Source organism: Grampus griseus (assembly GCF_964374135.1).
Source record: "Grampus griseus genome assembly, chromosome: 5".
Taxonomy (NCBI): domain Eukaryota; kingdom Metazoa; phylum Chordata; class Mammalia; order Artiodactyla; family Delphinidae; genus Grampus; species Grampus griseus.
This window is the reverse complement of record NC_138998.1, coordinates 143,569,569-143,583,050: the sequence shown is the minus strand read 5'-3', so window position 1 is coordinate 143,583,050 and position 13,482 is coordinate 143,569,569. Positions and strand designations below refer to the sequence as shown.

Below are 13,482 nucleotides of genomic sequence, written 5' to 3'. Positions count from 1 at the left end.
AGGCAACCAGTTCACTGCCAGGACAGAGATCGGCATGAGGCACCTGCCAGACCACGGCCCTCCTCCACGGAGCCCCACCCCCCGGATAAACACTGATACTGCGGAGGCACAAGGGGCCCTGGGGAATCTCCTCCAGCCGCTGCTCGTCCCCCTCTGCTACACACACACACACACACACACACACACACACACACACACACACACACGACAGTCCTCACCAGCCCTGGGGCCTCCCCACCTGCAGAGCCCTCCCCGCAAACAAACCTCCCAGCAATGCAGTTTCTCCCTGGATTCAAAGGCCCTCCTCGGGGAGGCCTCCCTTGCCCACCCTGGGAAGAACTGCAGCCCCCCCGCCCCAAGTCTACAAGCGTTTCCTCCCCGTCCCTCTTCCCTCCCGGTTTCTCTCAACGCACTTATCGAAATCTAATGTTGCGTATGTTTTTATTCTTCTGGCCGTCTGCGCCCCCCACTGAGGACGCACGTCTGTGAGGGTAGAAATTTCTGTCCTGTAACACCTCCATGCGGCCACCTCGCACACGAGTCACGGCCCTTGTGTTCGCGCGAGCTCTTCTGCGAATGAAGGACCAGCCATGCTTTCCCTCAGCCCGGCCCTCCCCGGCCCCTCCCATCTCACGGGGCACACGCAGCAAATCATGGCGCTCAGTCCTGACTCCTGGCCACCCTCCAGCAACAGCGACAGCGATGCCCTCAGTCCTGCTCCGGACCCGCCTCCGATCCAGCCGCGTTTCAGCCCTGTAGCCGCTGCCCTGCATCCGAGCACGTGCTGCCGCAGCGCCTGCCCTGCAGCTGGCCTCGGGCTCACTCTCCCTCCTCCCAGCAGCCAGGGAGTCTTTAAGGGCACCAGTGGTCAGAGCAGCAAGAGCTCCAGCGGCTCCTCAGCGCGCTTGGCGCAGAAGCCCAGGGCCCAGCACACCCGCCCGGCCGGCCCGGGCTGCCTTCCTGGCCCGTCTCCCAGGGCCTGCCCCTCGCGCCGTGACTCGGCAGGCTCCCTCCTCTGCGGCCCCGGCCCAGCCAGCCCGCCAGCCGCGACTGCTCCCTCCCCGGCCACAGGGACGGCTCCTCCTGACCCAGTCTAAGGCTACCTCCCCAAGGGCCCAACCTCCCTTTGTCTGCCAGGTGTTAACAGAAGGCAAATGGACAGAGCAAATGGCGCCTTTCTTTACGACAGAGGCTGGAAGTGTAACAGGTCAATGGACATGGCCGATACTTCGGCACCGGGACACCGAGGAGAGCAAGGTGGGCTCGGCCCCTGCTCTGGTGAAGCGTCACGATGGCCAACTAAGCCAGAGCTGGCCGCGGCCAAGAGAGTCCTGAGAAGAGCAAATAGGTCAGTTCTGTGCACGATGACCACCAACTACGTGCCGGGTACAACCTCGAAGGGCAGACCATCGACAAGGGAGACACACACGTAAACCAGAACACCAAATAAACCAGCCCTCCCAACACGGGTCTAAACCCATGACCCTGTAGGCAGTTCAGGTCCTCCAAGAAGCACACATCATGACAGGATCAGACGTGAAGAGATTTAGGTGGGAAAATGGGGAGGGCCCCGGAGGAGGCTGGCGAGCTGTCGGGTGTGACTGCAGAAGGAAGAAGAAAGGCAGGCGGGTGGGGCAGGAAAAGTCCTAGACTCCAGGCAGCCCTAGGAAAGTTTCAGGCCACGTGGGGTCCTTGAGCCAAGGTCCCTATTGGGAGTCACAGCTTCCCAGGCACGCAGCAGCTGCTGTACTCCTGCGGCAGGAGTCGTGACCTCAGTTGTGGTCAGTGTGGACCCAGACCCCAGCAGGGAGGGCCCAGGGGCATCACGGCCACTGCGGCGCCGGATTAGACTGGGGTCTTGGAGCTCCACGCGGCGGGGCCAGACTCCCAGCGCACTCATCTCAGCCGCTTTTCCTCCTAGGAGTTCAGAGCAACAAAGACCACATCCTGGTTCAATGGCTCCCCGAGGCACAGGTCAGTCCTCCCAGGGCTTCACTGAATCTGAAAAACTATTATCAAAAAGCTAAGTATTCAAGCCAATTACGGAGGATTCTTGATTTAAAACTGAGAATAAGCACCATGCGTGGGTCACTCTTCTATTAATTCAGCAAGCGCTCAGTAAAACGCCTAAAATGTGCTAGGCGCTGAGGACATGATGATGGGCAGATCAAACTTCCTCTGGAATTGCTCCCTATGAAGTGGCAAAGAAAAGCCAAACAAACAATAAACACAGAATTGGATAAATCCTGTAAGAATGACACAGTAAGTGCTACAGGGACAAAAAGTTAGGCACCTAACTTTGAGCGGGCTGTTCTCAGAGGAAGGCAGAGCTTCAAAGAGAAAGTGAAGTTTAAACTTAAGTCTTAAAACGAAGGAAGGAATTCAACACGTACAGAGAGTTGGCAATGAACAGCATGTGCAAAGTTTTACGATATTAATGGAAATCCTAGTATTGATATTCTTTTAAAAATTTATAAATCAATATTCTTTAAAAAGACAACTGCACTAGGATGATTTGCTATAGAAAGAAAAACATTCTAAAGGGAATACACCTGAATCATGATGATGGATTTTGCATAAGGTGGGATGGATGTACAAGCAGCTAGTCAGTAAGTACAATTTTTAAAGATTTTCAAACATATGTTTTATAAATTGAAACATCTGATTTCCCTTAAAAATATAAACAGAAATCACATTATACCAGGCAACAGCTAAAAAAATGTTACACAAAGTAAAAGAAAAATACCTCTCATTGGTTCTCCCTATTCCAGTTCATCCTCCGCAGAAATTGCAAACTGTGCCAAACGGGAGGTTAAAGGCACTGACTCTCCAAGTGGGGAGATTGTTAGTAAAGCATCTGGAATGGCGAACCCGAGTACCAGGGGACGAAAAATGAGATGCGTTTTAGATGTTGACATCTAGGTATCTCCTTAAAAGCCCTGTTAGTGTTACGTGGTCTGGTGGTTCTCAAAGGTGTTGCCCTCAAGAACCCTTCACACGCTTAAAAATTATTGAGGACCCCAAAGAGCTGTTGTTTCTTTGTGAGTTATCAATGTTTACCATATTAGCAATTAAAACTATGCAATTTTTAACATTTAATTAATTTAAAAAATTTTATAATAAACCTACCATGTTAACATAAGTAATATTTTAAATTAAAAAAATAATAGATTTCCAAAGCATTTAGTGAGTACAGGTATTGTTTTACTTTTACATGCGTCCTTAATATCTGGCTTCTTAGAAGACAAGTGGATTCTCATATCTGCTTCAGCATTCAGCTGGCTGCAGGATATGTGGGTTGAAGTCTATGAAGCAAATCCTGTCTATGAAGTCTATGAAGCAAAGCCTCACACACACGTGGGTTAGAAAAGGGAGGAGTATTTCAGTAGCCTTTTCAGATCACTGTGGACATTCTGCTTTATACCACACCAAAACTAGGCAAGTGGTAGTTTCTTAAATGACAGCTGCAATGTAGAATCTAAAACCTTGTCAATGAACTTTTCGTACTGCAACTTTTCATTGCAATCTATTGGTATATATTTGAATGGATCTTTTACCCATGCACAAATCTGTAACATGATATGCTGTTCATTTGGAAAATGCTGGTTCACAGAATTACGCAGCTCTTCCTAACGTTGACACATTTCACTAAATAATATCAATAACTCACATTCATTAATATTGCCACTGATCCCATCAAAATAAGTCTTTAAGTACTGAGAGGCTGTCAAGCTCTTGGTAGCAGACAGAAGCTTTAAATTTTTATATTTTTGCTTGAAAGCACAAATATTATCATTGGCTACAATTTCTGACAATCGTTCTTCATTTCTCAGAAAACATCCACCACATACCCAACTCTGAATAACTGTAGCTTGTCTGTCACTCACTTTTTCAAGTAAAAATCACGCTCCACAACAAACGTGGCCCATTTGTTCTGCAGCTCAAACTGCACGACAGAGCCGTTCACAGGCTCTGGACCTCTCAGTGTGGCAGACGTGCTTTACGTGCACCTCCCATTCCTCACGAGGAGACTAGAACAAGTACTCAGGGTTGAGATTTAAGAAAGTTAACTGTTACTGCTTCAGCAAGAAAGGATATGTCTAAGTCAAAGTGGCACTGTTTCTACTGCAAGTGGGGAGGTGGTGAAGAATGCACTGATCAGTGTGATTTGGGGCCCTTGCCTCACAGTTTCTGCCAAGGCACCAGTAGTTTTATCCATCACTGCTCCTGCACCATCAGTACAAACATGGAAAACAGAAATGACGTCTTAGTATTATTATAAAAAGACAGTTTTCCCTCATAGGCCCCCAGCAACGGTCTTAGGGAGCCCGGGAGGTGTGTGAACCACGGTATGGGAACCACGGGCAGATTATTTCTAGAAGAAAACACAAGAAATGGATACCACGGGCCACATCTGGGAAGATGCCAGAGGTAGGAGGGATGCTCACTCCAGCCTACATTTCCTTTAAATTGTTTCATTTCTCTGCAATGTGTATCTACGTTCCTATTTTAATACAACATTGTGCAAAGCCTTATGATCAATGGAGAAACAACGCTAAACCTGACCACTACAGCCAAAACATTACCTAGCACCCAGCAGGTACGCAATAATTACTGAATGAATGAATATATATAAATAACAAACGCAAAAAACAAAAGGTGGCAAGAACTCCAAAAGAGGGGGCGGGGTGACGAGAATTCTGAGAAAGGAGCCTCATCAGAGAGGATCAGGAAAGGGTCACATAAGACACCTGGGCTGGGCTTTGACAGATGAGTGGAATTTGGACATGAGAACTTTAGTATACCACAGAACATTTAGGAAGCACAACAAATGTTTATCGATGTGAAGGCAATGTCGGGCTGTCATTCTGAAAACTAGAGAATTATCAATATATCACAAATTTTAGAAATTAAAGACATTTAATGAGGAAAAACGCTTTTTGTGAAAAGAAGTCCCTTCCTCTACATCCACAAATGGAGCTTTTCCCCTTTCTGGTCGACTCCATCGAGGCTGGAGCCCCTGCACTGTCAAACTGCATGAAAACAAGAAACAGACTAAAGTTAAAGCTACAGAATAGACCTATTAACCAGAATGAAAAAACAGGAGTGGGATAAATGTAACCTATTGTGTAGGAATTTCCTCTCTAAACCTCTGCAGGCAACTAAAACAAAGAACAAACTTCACACCATCACCCTTGGTTTTTTGTGGGGGTTTTTTTTCAGGTTTACAAAAAATTTATTTGAAACAACAGAGATTTCCCACACATCCCCTACTGTTTACATCTTGTATTACTGTGGTACATACGTTCTAACTGATGAATAAAATCGATACGTTATTATAACCGAAGTCCGCAGCTAACATTAGGGCGCACTCTTCGTGTTGTACAATCTCTGGGCTTTGACAAACGTGGAATGACTTGTATCTACCATTACTGTATTGTACAGAACAGTCGCGCTGCCCTAGAGATCCCCTGTGCTCCGCCTGTTCACCCCGTCATCCTCGTTTAAAGCAGTTCAGCAGCAACAGCCCCAAGACACTGCTCGGCACCAAAATTAGTTGTGAGGCAAATCGAAGGTAATTTCAGACAGTAATAGGCAAAGTGTAAGTGTTTGGGAATTAATTCTTTCAAAAAAATCAAGATTATACCTCTAATAACCTCATTTTCATGCACAGACATTCTGATCCGCTTTGAGGAGCCACATACGTGAATTCTTCTGAGTATGTTCACGGGGTGGGGGGGCTTCTAAGAAGAGTGAGGCTCTGTGTACCTCCACCCGTCACCCTCAACTTCATCTGAAGAAGACCCCTGAGTCAGGACGGGCAAAGCAGCCAGGAAAGCTAGGGCGCAAGAGCACCGCTGTGCCTGTTTCCCTCTGGAATGAGAAAGTCCACAGACCTGCTCTATGGGGAGAAATGAGTGCCTCCAAAGACAAGAACCATCCCTGAGGGTGAACCCCAATTTCAACAGTCAGTGAGAATCCAGTGAGGATGCTGGAGAACAAGGCCACGTGCGAGTTATGAATAAAGGCAGGGGTGTATTTTCTCCTAGTCAAGGCCGGGTACGGGCTGAGGGGACATCGTGAAGGCTTCTCCAGGTTACCCCGGTATCTGACAATGACCCCTGTCTCCATGTGGGCAGCGTTTTGTCTGTGTTAAGCTCCCTCCTCCCTCCAACCTGCCTCGTACGATGTCATCTCGAAGTTTTAAGCAACTCCTCATTCAGACAAATGTGAGTGCCATGAAGGCACCCTATTCCGACTTGACTTTATTCTAACTTAGAAGTTTCTCTCAAACGGTGGGGGGAGGGGAGCGGGGGGAGAGACATAGCACGTAGGGCAAAGGGAGACCCACTTTCTACTTCTACTTGATGAAAATATAAAAATGATAATGACAATGACACGAACTTTGGTTGCTTTAGGAGTGTGCTTCATTAATAACACCCTCCTTTAATTACGTAAATAAAACCTCACCGGTGTGGGCGTGGGACAGAGGCCGGGGCTCCTGCCTCCTTGGCTGCACCGCACTCTGCTGTCCCTTCCCCTCAACACTGTCTTCTCCTTCCTCAGCTTAAGCTACGCTTCCAGGCTCCTATCCACCTATGCGTAATCTTGTACCCTTCACCCAACTGTACATCCTCTACATGTGTCTAAAATGACAGCAGCATAAAAGGATTCAATAGAGAAGCATTTCTTTTGTTGAAGTACTTGTCTTTATGTGTGTTCTGTCACACAAATCATGAAGCTCTCAATCTTATCTGTCAACTCCTAGAAAGACCTTCAACATCCAACCACAAAACAACAAGGAATTGAGGAAATAACTAATACACTGGGGAAGAAATTAAGAACAATCTGCAAAAACATATTTGAAATTGTGTAAAATCTAAACGGCATCTATATGATTTTTCCCTCGATGAAGAACTACGACAAACTCAGGACAGTAGTTACTGTCAGAACCATTCCTAATCTGAGTTTTTCAGATTTTCCAGGAGCACCTAATCACCAAGAATTCTCAAATCCACCCTTTTCCAATTGCACTTCCATTAAAAAAAAAAAAAAAGCCACATGTCACAGAACGTTTAAAAATTTGGATGTTGAATTCAAAGCGGTTGCATGTAAATGCTGTATTATCTGTAAAACAAAGATAACGATGGCACCTACCTCCCGAAGGCTGGTCAGCAGTCACTACAGTCCGGGGCATATTTATTAGACAGTGGTAACAAGTCACTACCCCAGCCGGAGCGAAACTTGAACTGGGTTCAGACTATGGAGTAAATGGCTGCTGACAGTTGAAAACGCATTTAAGTGTCAAGAACAGTTAAGCCTTTAGTTGCTTCTCTTCAACGGCTACGAGGCCTCCCTGATCCCGGACAAGAACTAACTCTGTGCGCCGACAGCCACGCGGAGTTCAGGACACGAGCCTTGGGGTAACAGACGAAGGGGTAACACCACCCACGCCTCTGAGGCCTAATCACTCAGTCTATTTTAAACAAACAACCACTTATTGAATATGCTTTTTAAATTTTTAAAAGTTCCCTAAAAGGGGCTAACAACCTCGTTCGAAGTGTTCAGTGCTTTGCACCTGCTAAGGCATTAGGCTCATACGGGCGCCGAGAGGCAGGTGCTGCGACCACCCCGTCTCAGAGGAGGAAACCGAGGCACGCGGGGCTGCAGCCGGCGCGACTGCCAGGGCGTTGACCCGCAGCCCTCGGCTGGGACAGCCCGCTCGGACAGCCCGCTCGGACAGAACGGTCATCCCCGTCCAGGTTCCCGCGCCTTAGGCCAAACCACCCAAAGCGCGGCCACCCGCCGGGCGCCGGAAGCCTGACGGGGGTCGGGGTTCGGGCGTGAGGGCCGGGCGGGGGTCCCGGGCCCGCGGAGGGTCGGGCGAGGGTCTGGGAGGAGGGCCGGGCGGGGGTCCCAGGCGCCGGGCCGCTCACCTTCCGACAGCTCCAGCTCCAGCTCGGCCAGGCTCTCCCGCACCTCGGCGGGTAACGGCACCGCCTCCAGCGGGCACCCGCGCTCGGCCATGGCCCCGCCGAAGGACGGCCGGTCGGCCGGCTCGACCCGGGCGGGGTCGGGGTCTGGGTCGGGCCGCGCCGAGCCGAGGTGGCGGCACTGGCGGCGGCTACGTCGCTCCCCTCTGCCCGGCGACCCGCATCGGCCCGCGGGGATCGCAGGCGGCGGGCAGGGGCGCGGCCCCGGCGGCTCCACAGAGGCGCGGGCACGAGCGCGGACGGCTCCTCTGGCGCCGCCACCGCCCCGCGCGTCCCCGACCGCCCGGCCGACCCTGTACGGAGCGCGCGTGCGCGGCGGGAAGGGCAAGACGGGTAACGCGGCGAGTCGCCTGCCAGTTGGGAGGCCGGGCCCGCCCAGCAACACCAGAGGCTCGCTCCCATTGGCCGCGAGGACGCGGCGAGGCCGCTCCGGGCTCCCATTGGGAGAGCAGGGAGAGCGTCACTCCCGAGAGGCTCTGCGCCGAGGGTTTGGATCGCCGACAGGCAGGAACGCGGCTTTGCCTCTCAGCGTGGTCACCTCAGTGTTGGGGTTGCGGGCGCGAAACGCCCCTCGCCTCCGGTGTTGGGGTCGCGGGCCTCAGGGGGGCGTCCGTCCACGGCGACCCTGCAGGCCCTGGTCTGGTGTCCGCGCGGACGCTGAAGGTTCGGGGTGCGCTGGGCTTGCGCTGGGGCGGGCGGGGGGGCGTCCACACGCTTCCTCCCCAGCACGCGTGGGCCTTTTCACGACTCTCGGGAGTGAGCAGGACCCCCTGGGCACCTTTGGACGTCCTTCGTAGACGCGCTGTGACGTGTGTGTTAGCCCATGTGCTTTTCAAAACAGCCTTGGAAGGAGCTCCAGCAGCCGTTTCAGACCGTGGGGTGACCTTGGGAAGTGCGAGGACAGACATGAGGGAACTACAGACGTCCGGAGCCTTGGGGGCTGGCGGAGCTGAACTGAGACCCCCCGCCCCCTCCACACACACACACACCGGGAATCCTGAGGGAGCTGATCCCCGGTGTCGGCGGGAAGCGTATCTGCCAGGTGCGACGGTGGACTGTGCTGGCCGCGAATACCCGCCCCTGTCCGCAGAGGGCCACCTTCCTAGGTCGTATCCTTCTTGAGGTGACTGAGCCGGCCTGGCCATTGGGCCCAGCGCTGAAGGCCTCTGCGAGCACGACAGGCTGCCTACAGCTTAGCTGGGCCTTCATGGCCCTCTCCTTCCTAGGCTCAACCCTGTCTGCTTCCCCTTCCTTTCACAGGTGTTGATGCCATATAAACTTGTACCCCAAACTCTCTCTCACCATCTGCTTCTGGAGAAACCATCCTGCAACAGTTGGTACCTGGGGTTTAGATGGCAGGTGATAAGATGGGGTGAATCACTCACCACTTGTGGATGGAACACTCACAGCCCCTGGCACGAAGTGATGTAGTTGTTAACCTTCCACCCGTGTAGAAGAGTGAACCAGAGAAGTGAAATGAATACCCTAGAAGCCTTTTACGTATGATGGAAATATTAGCTATAAGGAAGGGTACTGGGATTGGGTAGCTATTCCTTAACACTACTGATGCCCTTAAGAGAAATAATGGACAGTGGATGGCTACCAACAGACCATTGAAAGCCATGGAGTCTCTTCGGTTGCCTGCAAAAGAAGCCTCATCTCCTGCATTGAGACAATAAAGACAAGGGCAAGGCTCAAGAATTAATATCTCAAAGATGGTAAACACCCAGCCAAGGCAGTTCTGTGATGCTAAGTTTGGGGCCCTGGTTGGGAAAATCTGGGCCCATGACACATGTCAAAGAGATCTCATATCTGGGTAGGTGCCCTCAAAGCTTCTGACCACTCCCCACCCCCAAGACTGCCTTGAACCTCTGGAGCCTGCCCATGTGGCTCACCTTTCCCTACCAACCGGGCACTCCTTTCCCCAACCTGTTGGACACTAGGCATATAATTATGGTTATTTCTTAGCATAATTCAGGTGGACTATAGCCCCCTCCCCCTCAAAAGAACATGTTAGTTTGCTAGGGCTGCAGTAACAAAGTACCATGGACTGGGTGGCTTAACAGCAATTTATCTCACAGTTCTGGGGGCTGGAAGTCAGAACGAGGTTACAGGGCTGCGAAGGAAGGATCTTCCATCCCTGCCTGCTAGCTTCTGGTGGTTTGCTGGCCATCTTCGGTGCTGCTTGGCTTGTAGGTGCATCATGCCCATCTCTGCTTTCATGTTCACATGCCTTTCTCCCTATATGTGTGTCTGTTTCTGTGTCCAAATCCCCCCCTTTTTTTTTTAACATCTTTACTGGGGTATAATTGCTTTACAATGGTGACAAATCCCCTGTTTTTAAGGACACCAGTCATTGGATTAGGACCTACCCTAATTAATTCATCTTAATTTGATTATCTGTAAAGACCCTATTTCCAAATAAGGCTACATTCACGGGTACCAGGGGATTAGGACGTCAACATCTTTTGCAGGGACACAGTTCAACCCGTTACATGTTGTGAGAACCAGCCAACTGCCAGGAGCTAGGGAAGTCTGTGTGGGGCTGGATTATAAGTGTGCTTGGTGAGTGGTGGTCCCCAGCATCCTTGTTTAATTCATCAGCATGACCCCTGCAGAAATCAGGAGAGAACTGGAGCGTAAAATGGGGTAGAAGACTATTATGATCAATCTTCTAAGATATGGGATTTAACGCCCAGGCAAAGACTGGTAGCAAACTCCCTGAAAGGATGCTCCTAAAATGATGCTGTATTTATTGCTATATACACACTTGGTGGCTTGAAACAAGAACCATTTATTATCTCTTTAGGTTATTGTGGGTCAGGAGATAGTGGAGATGGCTTGTCTCTGTTCCACAGCATCTGGGGCCTCAGCTGGAGCAGCCTGAAGGCCAGGGGTTGGAATGATCTGAAGGCTCATTTACTCACAGGTCTGACAATTGATGCAGGAGCCTGGATTGGGGATGTCAGCCAGCATACCCACACATGGCCACTCCCTGTGGCCTAGACTTCCCCACAATGTAATGGCTGGATTCCAAGGGCAGTTGTCCAAAGACAAAGGAAAGCCATGGCCTTTTTGTGAACTAGCCTCAGGAGTCATATACCATCACTTCTGCCACTCCCTAGCTGTTAGTAGATCTCACCTATATTCAGGGGAGAGGCATCAGACTCCTTTCAAAGGGAGAAATTTCAGAATTTGCAGATATATTTTTAAAACACTACACGTAGAAAAAGCTATGGTCCACAGTAAGCAACACTACACGTAGAAAAAGCTATGGTCCACAGTAAGCAAAGTTGAAATGACAACTGCTACAGCGGACTGATGGAAAGGAGTACAAGGGTCAGGGATGTGGGTGTGCTGAAATTTAAATACTCTGTGCTTCCTGAAGACCCACCAGATGATTATATTCCACATAAAGGCACAAATAACAAATTTTTACAAAAGTCCAAAGAAACAGACTGATGAAAGGGGTACTGATGTCACTAGTCAATGGTGGCTCACCTTTTAGGTGAGAGCTGACAGTAGGAAAGGCTGTTCCAGAACAGCATTGGGGACGATAGGATCCTAAAACAGAAGAGGCCAGGAAGCAGCACAGAACTGACAGAAGTCTGAATATTGCAAAGTACAATGGCCAGCAAGGTGTGCATGGCAGCCAAGGGAGCCTGAGCTGCAGAGAGCTGCAGAAATGCTTCATAAAACACAGCATCCCTAGAGGCAAAATAGATGGGCAGCTGAAGGTACTACCAGCAGAAAAAAGTCAAGGATGGATGACTAGGAAAATCAAGCTGGTTGCCCAATATAAAAAACCAGGATCCCACAGCCAGTTTCTGGACCTGAGCCAGATTTCAGACATAGAACTGAAGAGGAGGCCAAATACCAAGAAGGACCTGCAATATACCACAAGTATACACAGAAATGAATCCCAAAGGCCTTTCCTTTGGTAACTACACCCGGGGAAAACTAGGTAGCCAAACATTTTGAAGATTGATGGACACAAGGTCTGAACTGACTTTGACACCTAAACCCCTGGATCATCACGGCTCCCCTGTCAGAGTGGCTCATGTGGTGCCCAGATCATTAATGGAGTCCTGCCCAAGGTCCAGCTTACAGTAGGTCCACTGGGTCTGTGAACCTGCTTGGTGGTCATTTGTGTCCCAAAGTGAATAATTGGCATTGACGTGCTTGGCAATTAACATTACACTCATTTTGGGTCCCTGACCTGTAGGGTTAGAGCTATCACAATAGGAAAAGCCAAGTGGAAACCTCTAAAACTGATCTATTCCTATCAGGATCATAAAACAACATCACATCTGGGGGTGGGAGGGATGGCAGAGATGGGTGCCTCTTTTAAGGATCTAAAGGATACAGCATGGTGGTCCCCAAAACCTTTAGTTCACCAGCATGATCCCTGCAGAAATCAGAAGGATCCTGAAGGATGAGGGTATACTGCAAACTCAACTCAGTAGCAGCCCCGAGAGTAGTCTCTGTGTCAGATGTGGTAGGTGGCTGCTAATCCAGTGTGTTCTTTTCTGTCCCTATCAGAAAAGAAGATCAGAAACATCTCACATTCACGTGGAACAAAGATGCAGTTTTGCCTGAAGCCTACGTTACCTCTCTTGCCCTCTCATAGTCCAAAGACTTCACCATCCTGAAGAACATCACATTGTTTCCATTACATCAATAACATTATAAAGATGCTGGAGACATCGGTAAGATACAGGTGCTCCAGAGAGTAGTAGATAAACCCTCTGAAGATTCAGGGACCTGCTACACTTAAAATATTTTTAGGGATCCAGTGGTCAGTGGTGCCCTAAGGCATCCCTTCCAAAAGAAAAAGACAATTGTTGCGTCATGTACCTTCAACCATTTTTTAATAAAGGAAGACACTGTTGGGCCTCTTCAAGTTCTGGAAGCAGCATATTCCACACATAAATACTGCTCTGGCCCAAATACTGGTTGACTTGGAAGACTTCCAGGTTTGAGAAGAGCCCAGAAAAGGAAAAGTTTCTGTCTCAGGTCAAGGCTGTGGTACAAGCAGTTCTGCTGCCTGGGCCATACGGTCTAGCAGGTGGTATTGGTGGTGGGGAACAATGCAATGTGGAGTTTCTGGCACACCTCAGCAGGAGATTGACAAAGCAGGAGCCCTAGGTTCTGTGATGCCACTTGAAGCAGAGAATTATATATGCCTTTTGAGGGAAAAAACCCATCTTGGTGTGCTTCTGTGCTCTGACAGAGATGGAACATCTGACCTTGGGACACCAAGTGACCCCGCAGACAGGACTGCTTTGTGAGGTGGGTTCTGCCAAACTCACCAAGTCATCAGGTCGGTTTGGCCCAGAAACAGTCCACCACCAGGTGGAAGGAAGGAGCACATTCAAGACTGAGCATGAGACTGTTCAGAGGTCACAAGGGAGTGCAAAATAGGTGGCCCAGACCCACATGGCATCCACTGCTGTTGTATCAGAGCCTCTCTGTTCCTTCGCATCTA

General features: G+C 49.8%; 1 protein-coding gene across 3 annotated transcripts in view; it reads right to left on the bottom strand.

The window, feature by feature from the left end:
- DIP2A (disco interacting protein 2 homolog A) overlaps positions 1 to 8,073 on the bottom strand; it is a gene marked incomplete at its 3' end in the record, with an annotated part of 90,720 nt that extends 82,647 nt beyond the window's left edge. For all 3 annotated transcript variants that reach the window (XM_082654181.1, XM_082654183.1, XM_082654182.1), the window contains exon 1: positions 7,938 to 8,073. In XM_082654181.1, coding sequence (XP_082510307.1) covers positions 7,938 to 8,028 — 91 coding nt within the window. In that variant the 5' untranslated portion in view covers positions 8,029 to 8,073. The remainder of the gene's footprint in view (positions 1 to 7,937) is intronic.
- Positions 8,074 to 13,482: the final 5,409 nt, after the last annotated feature.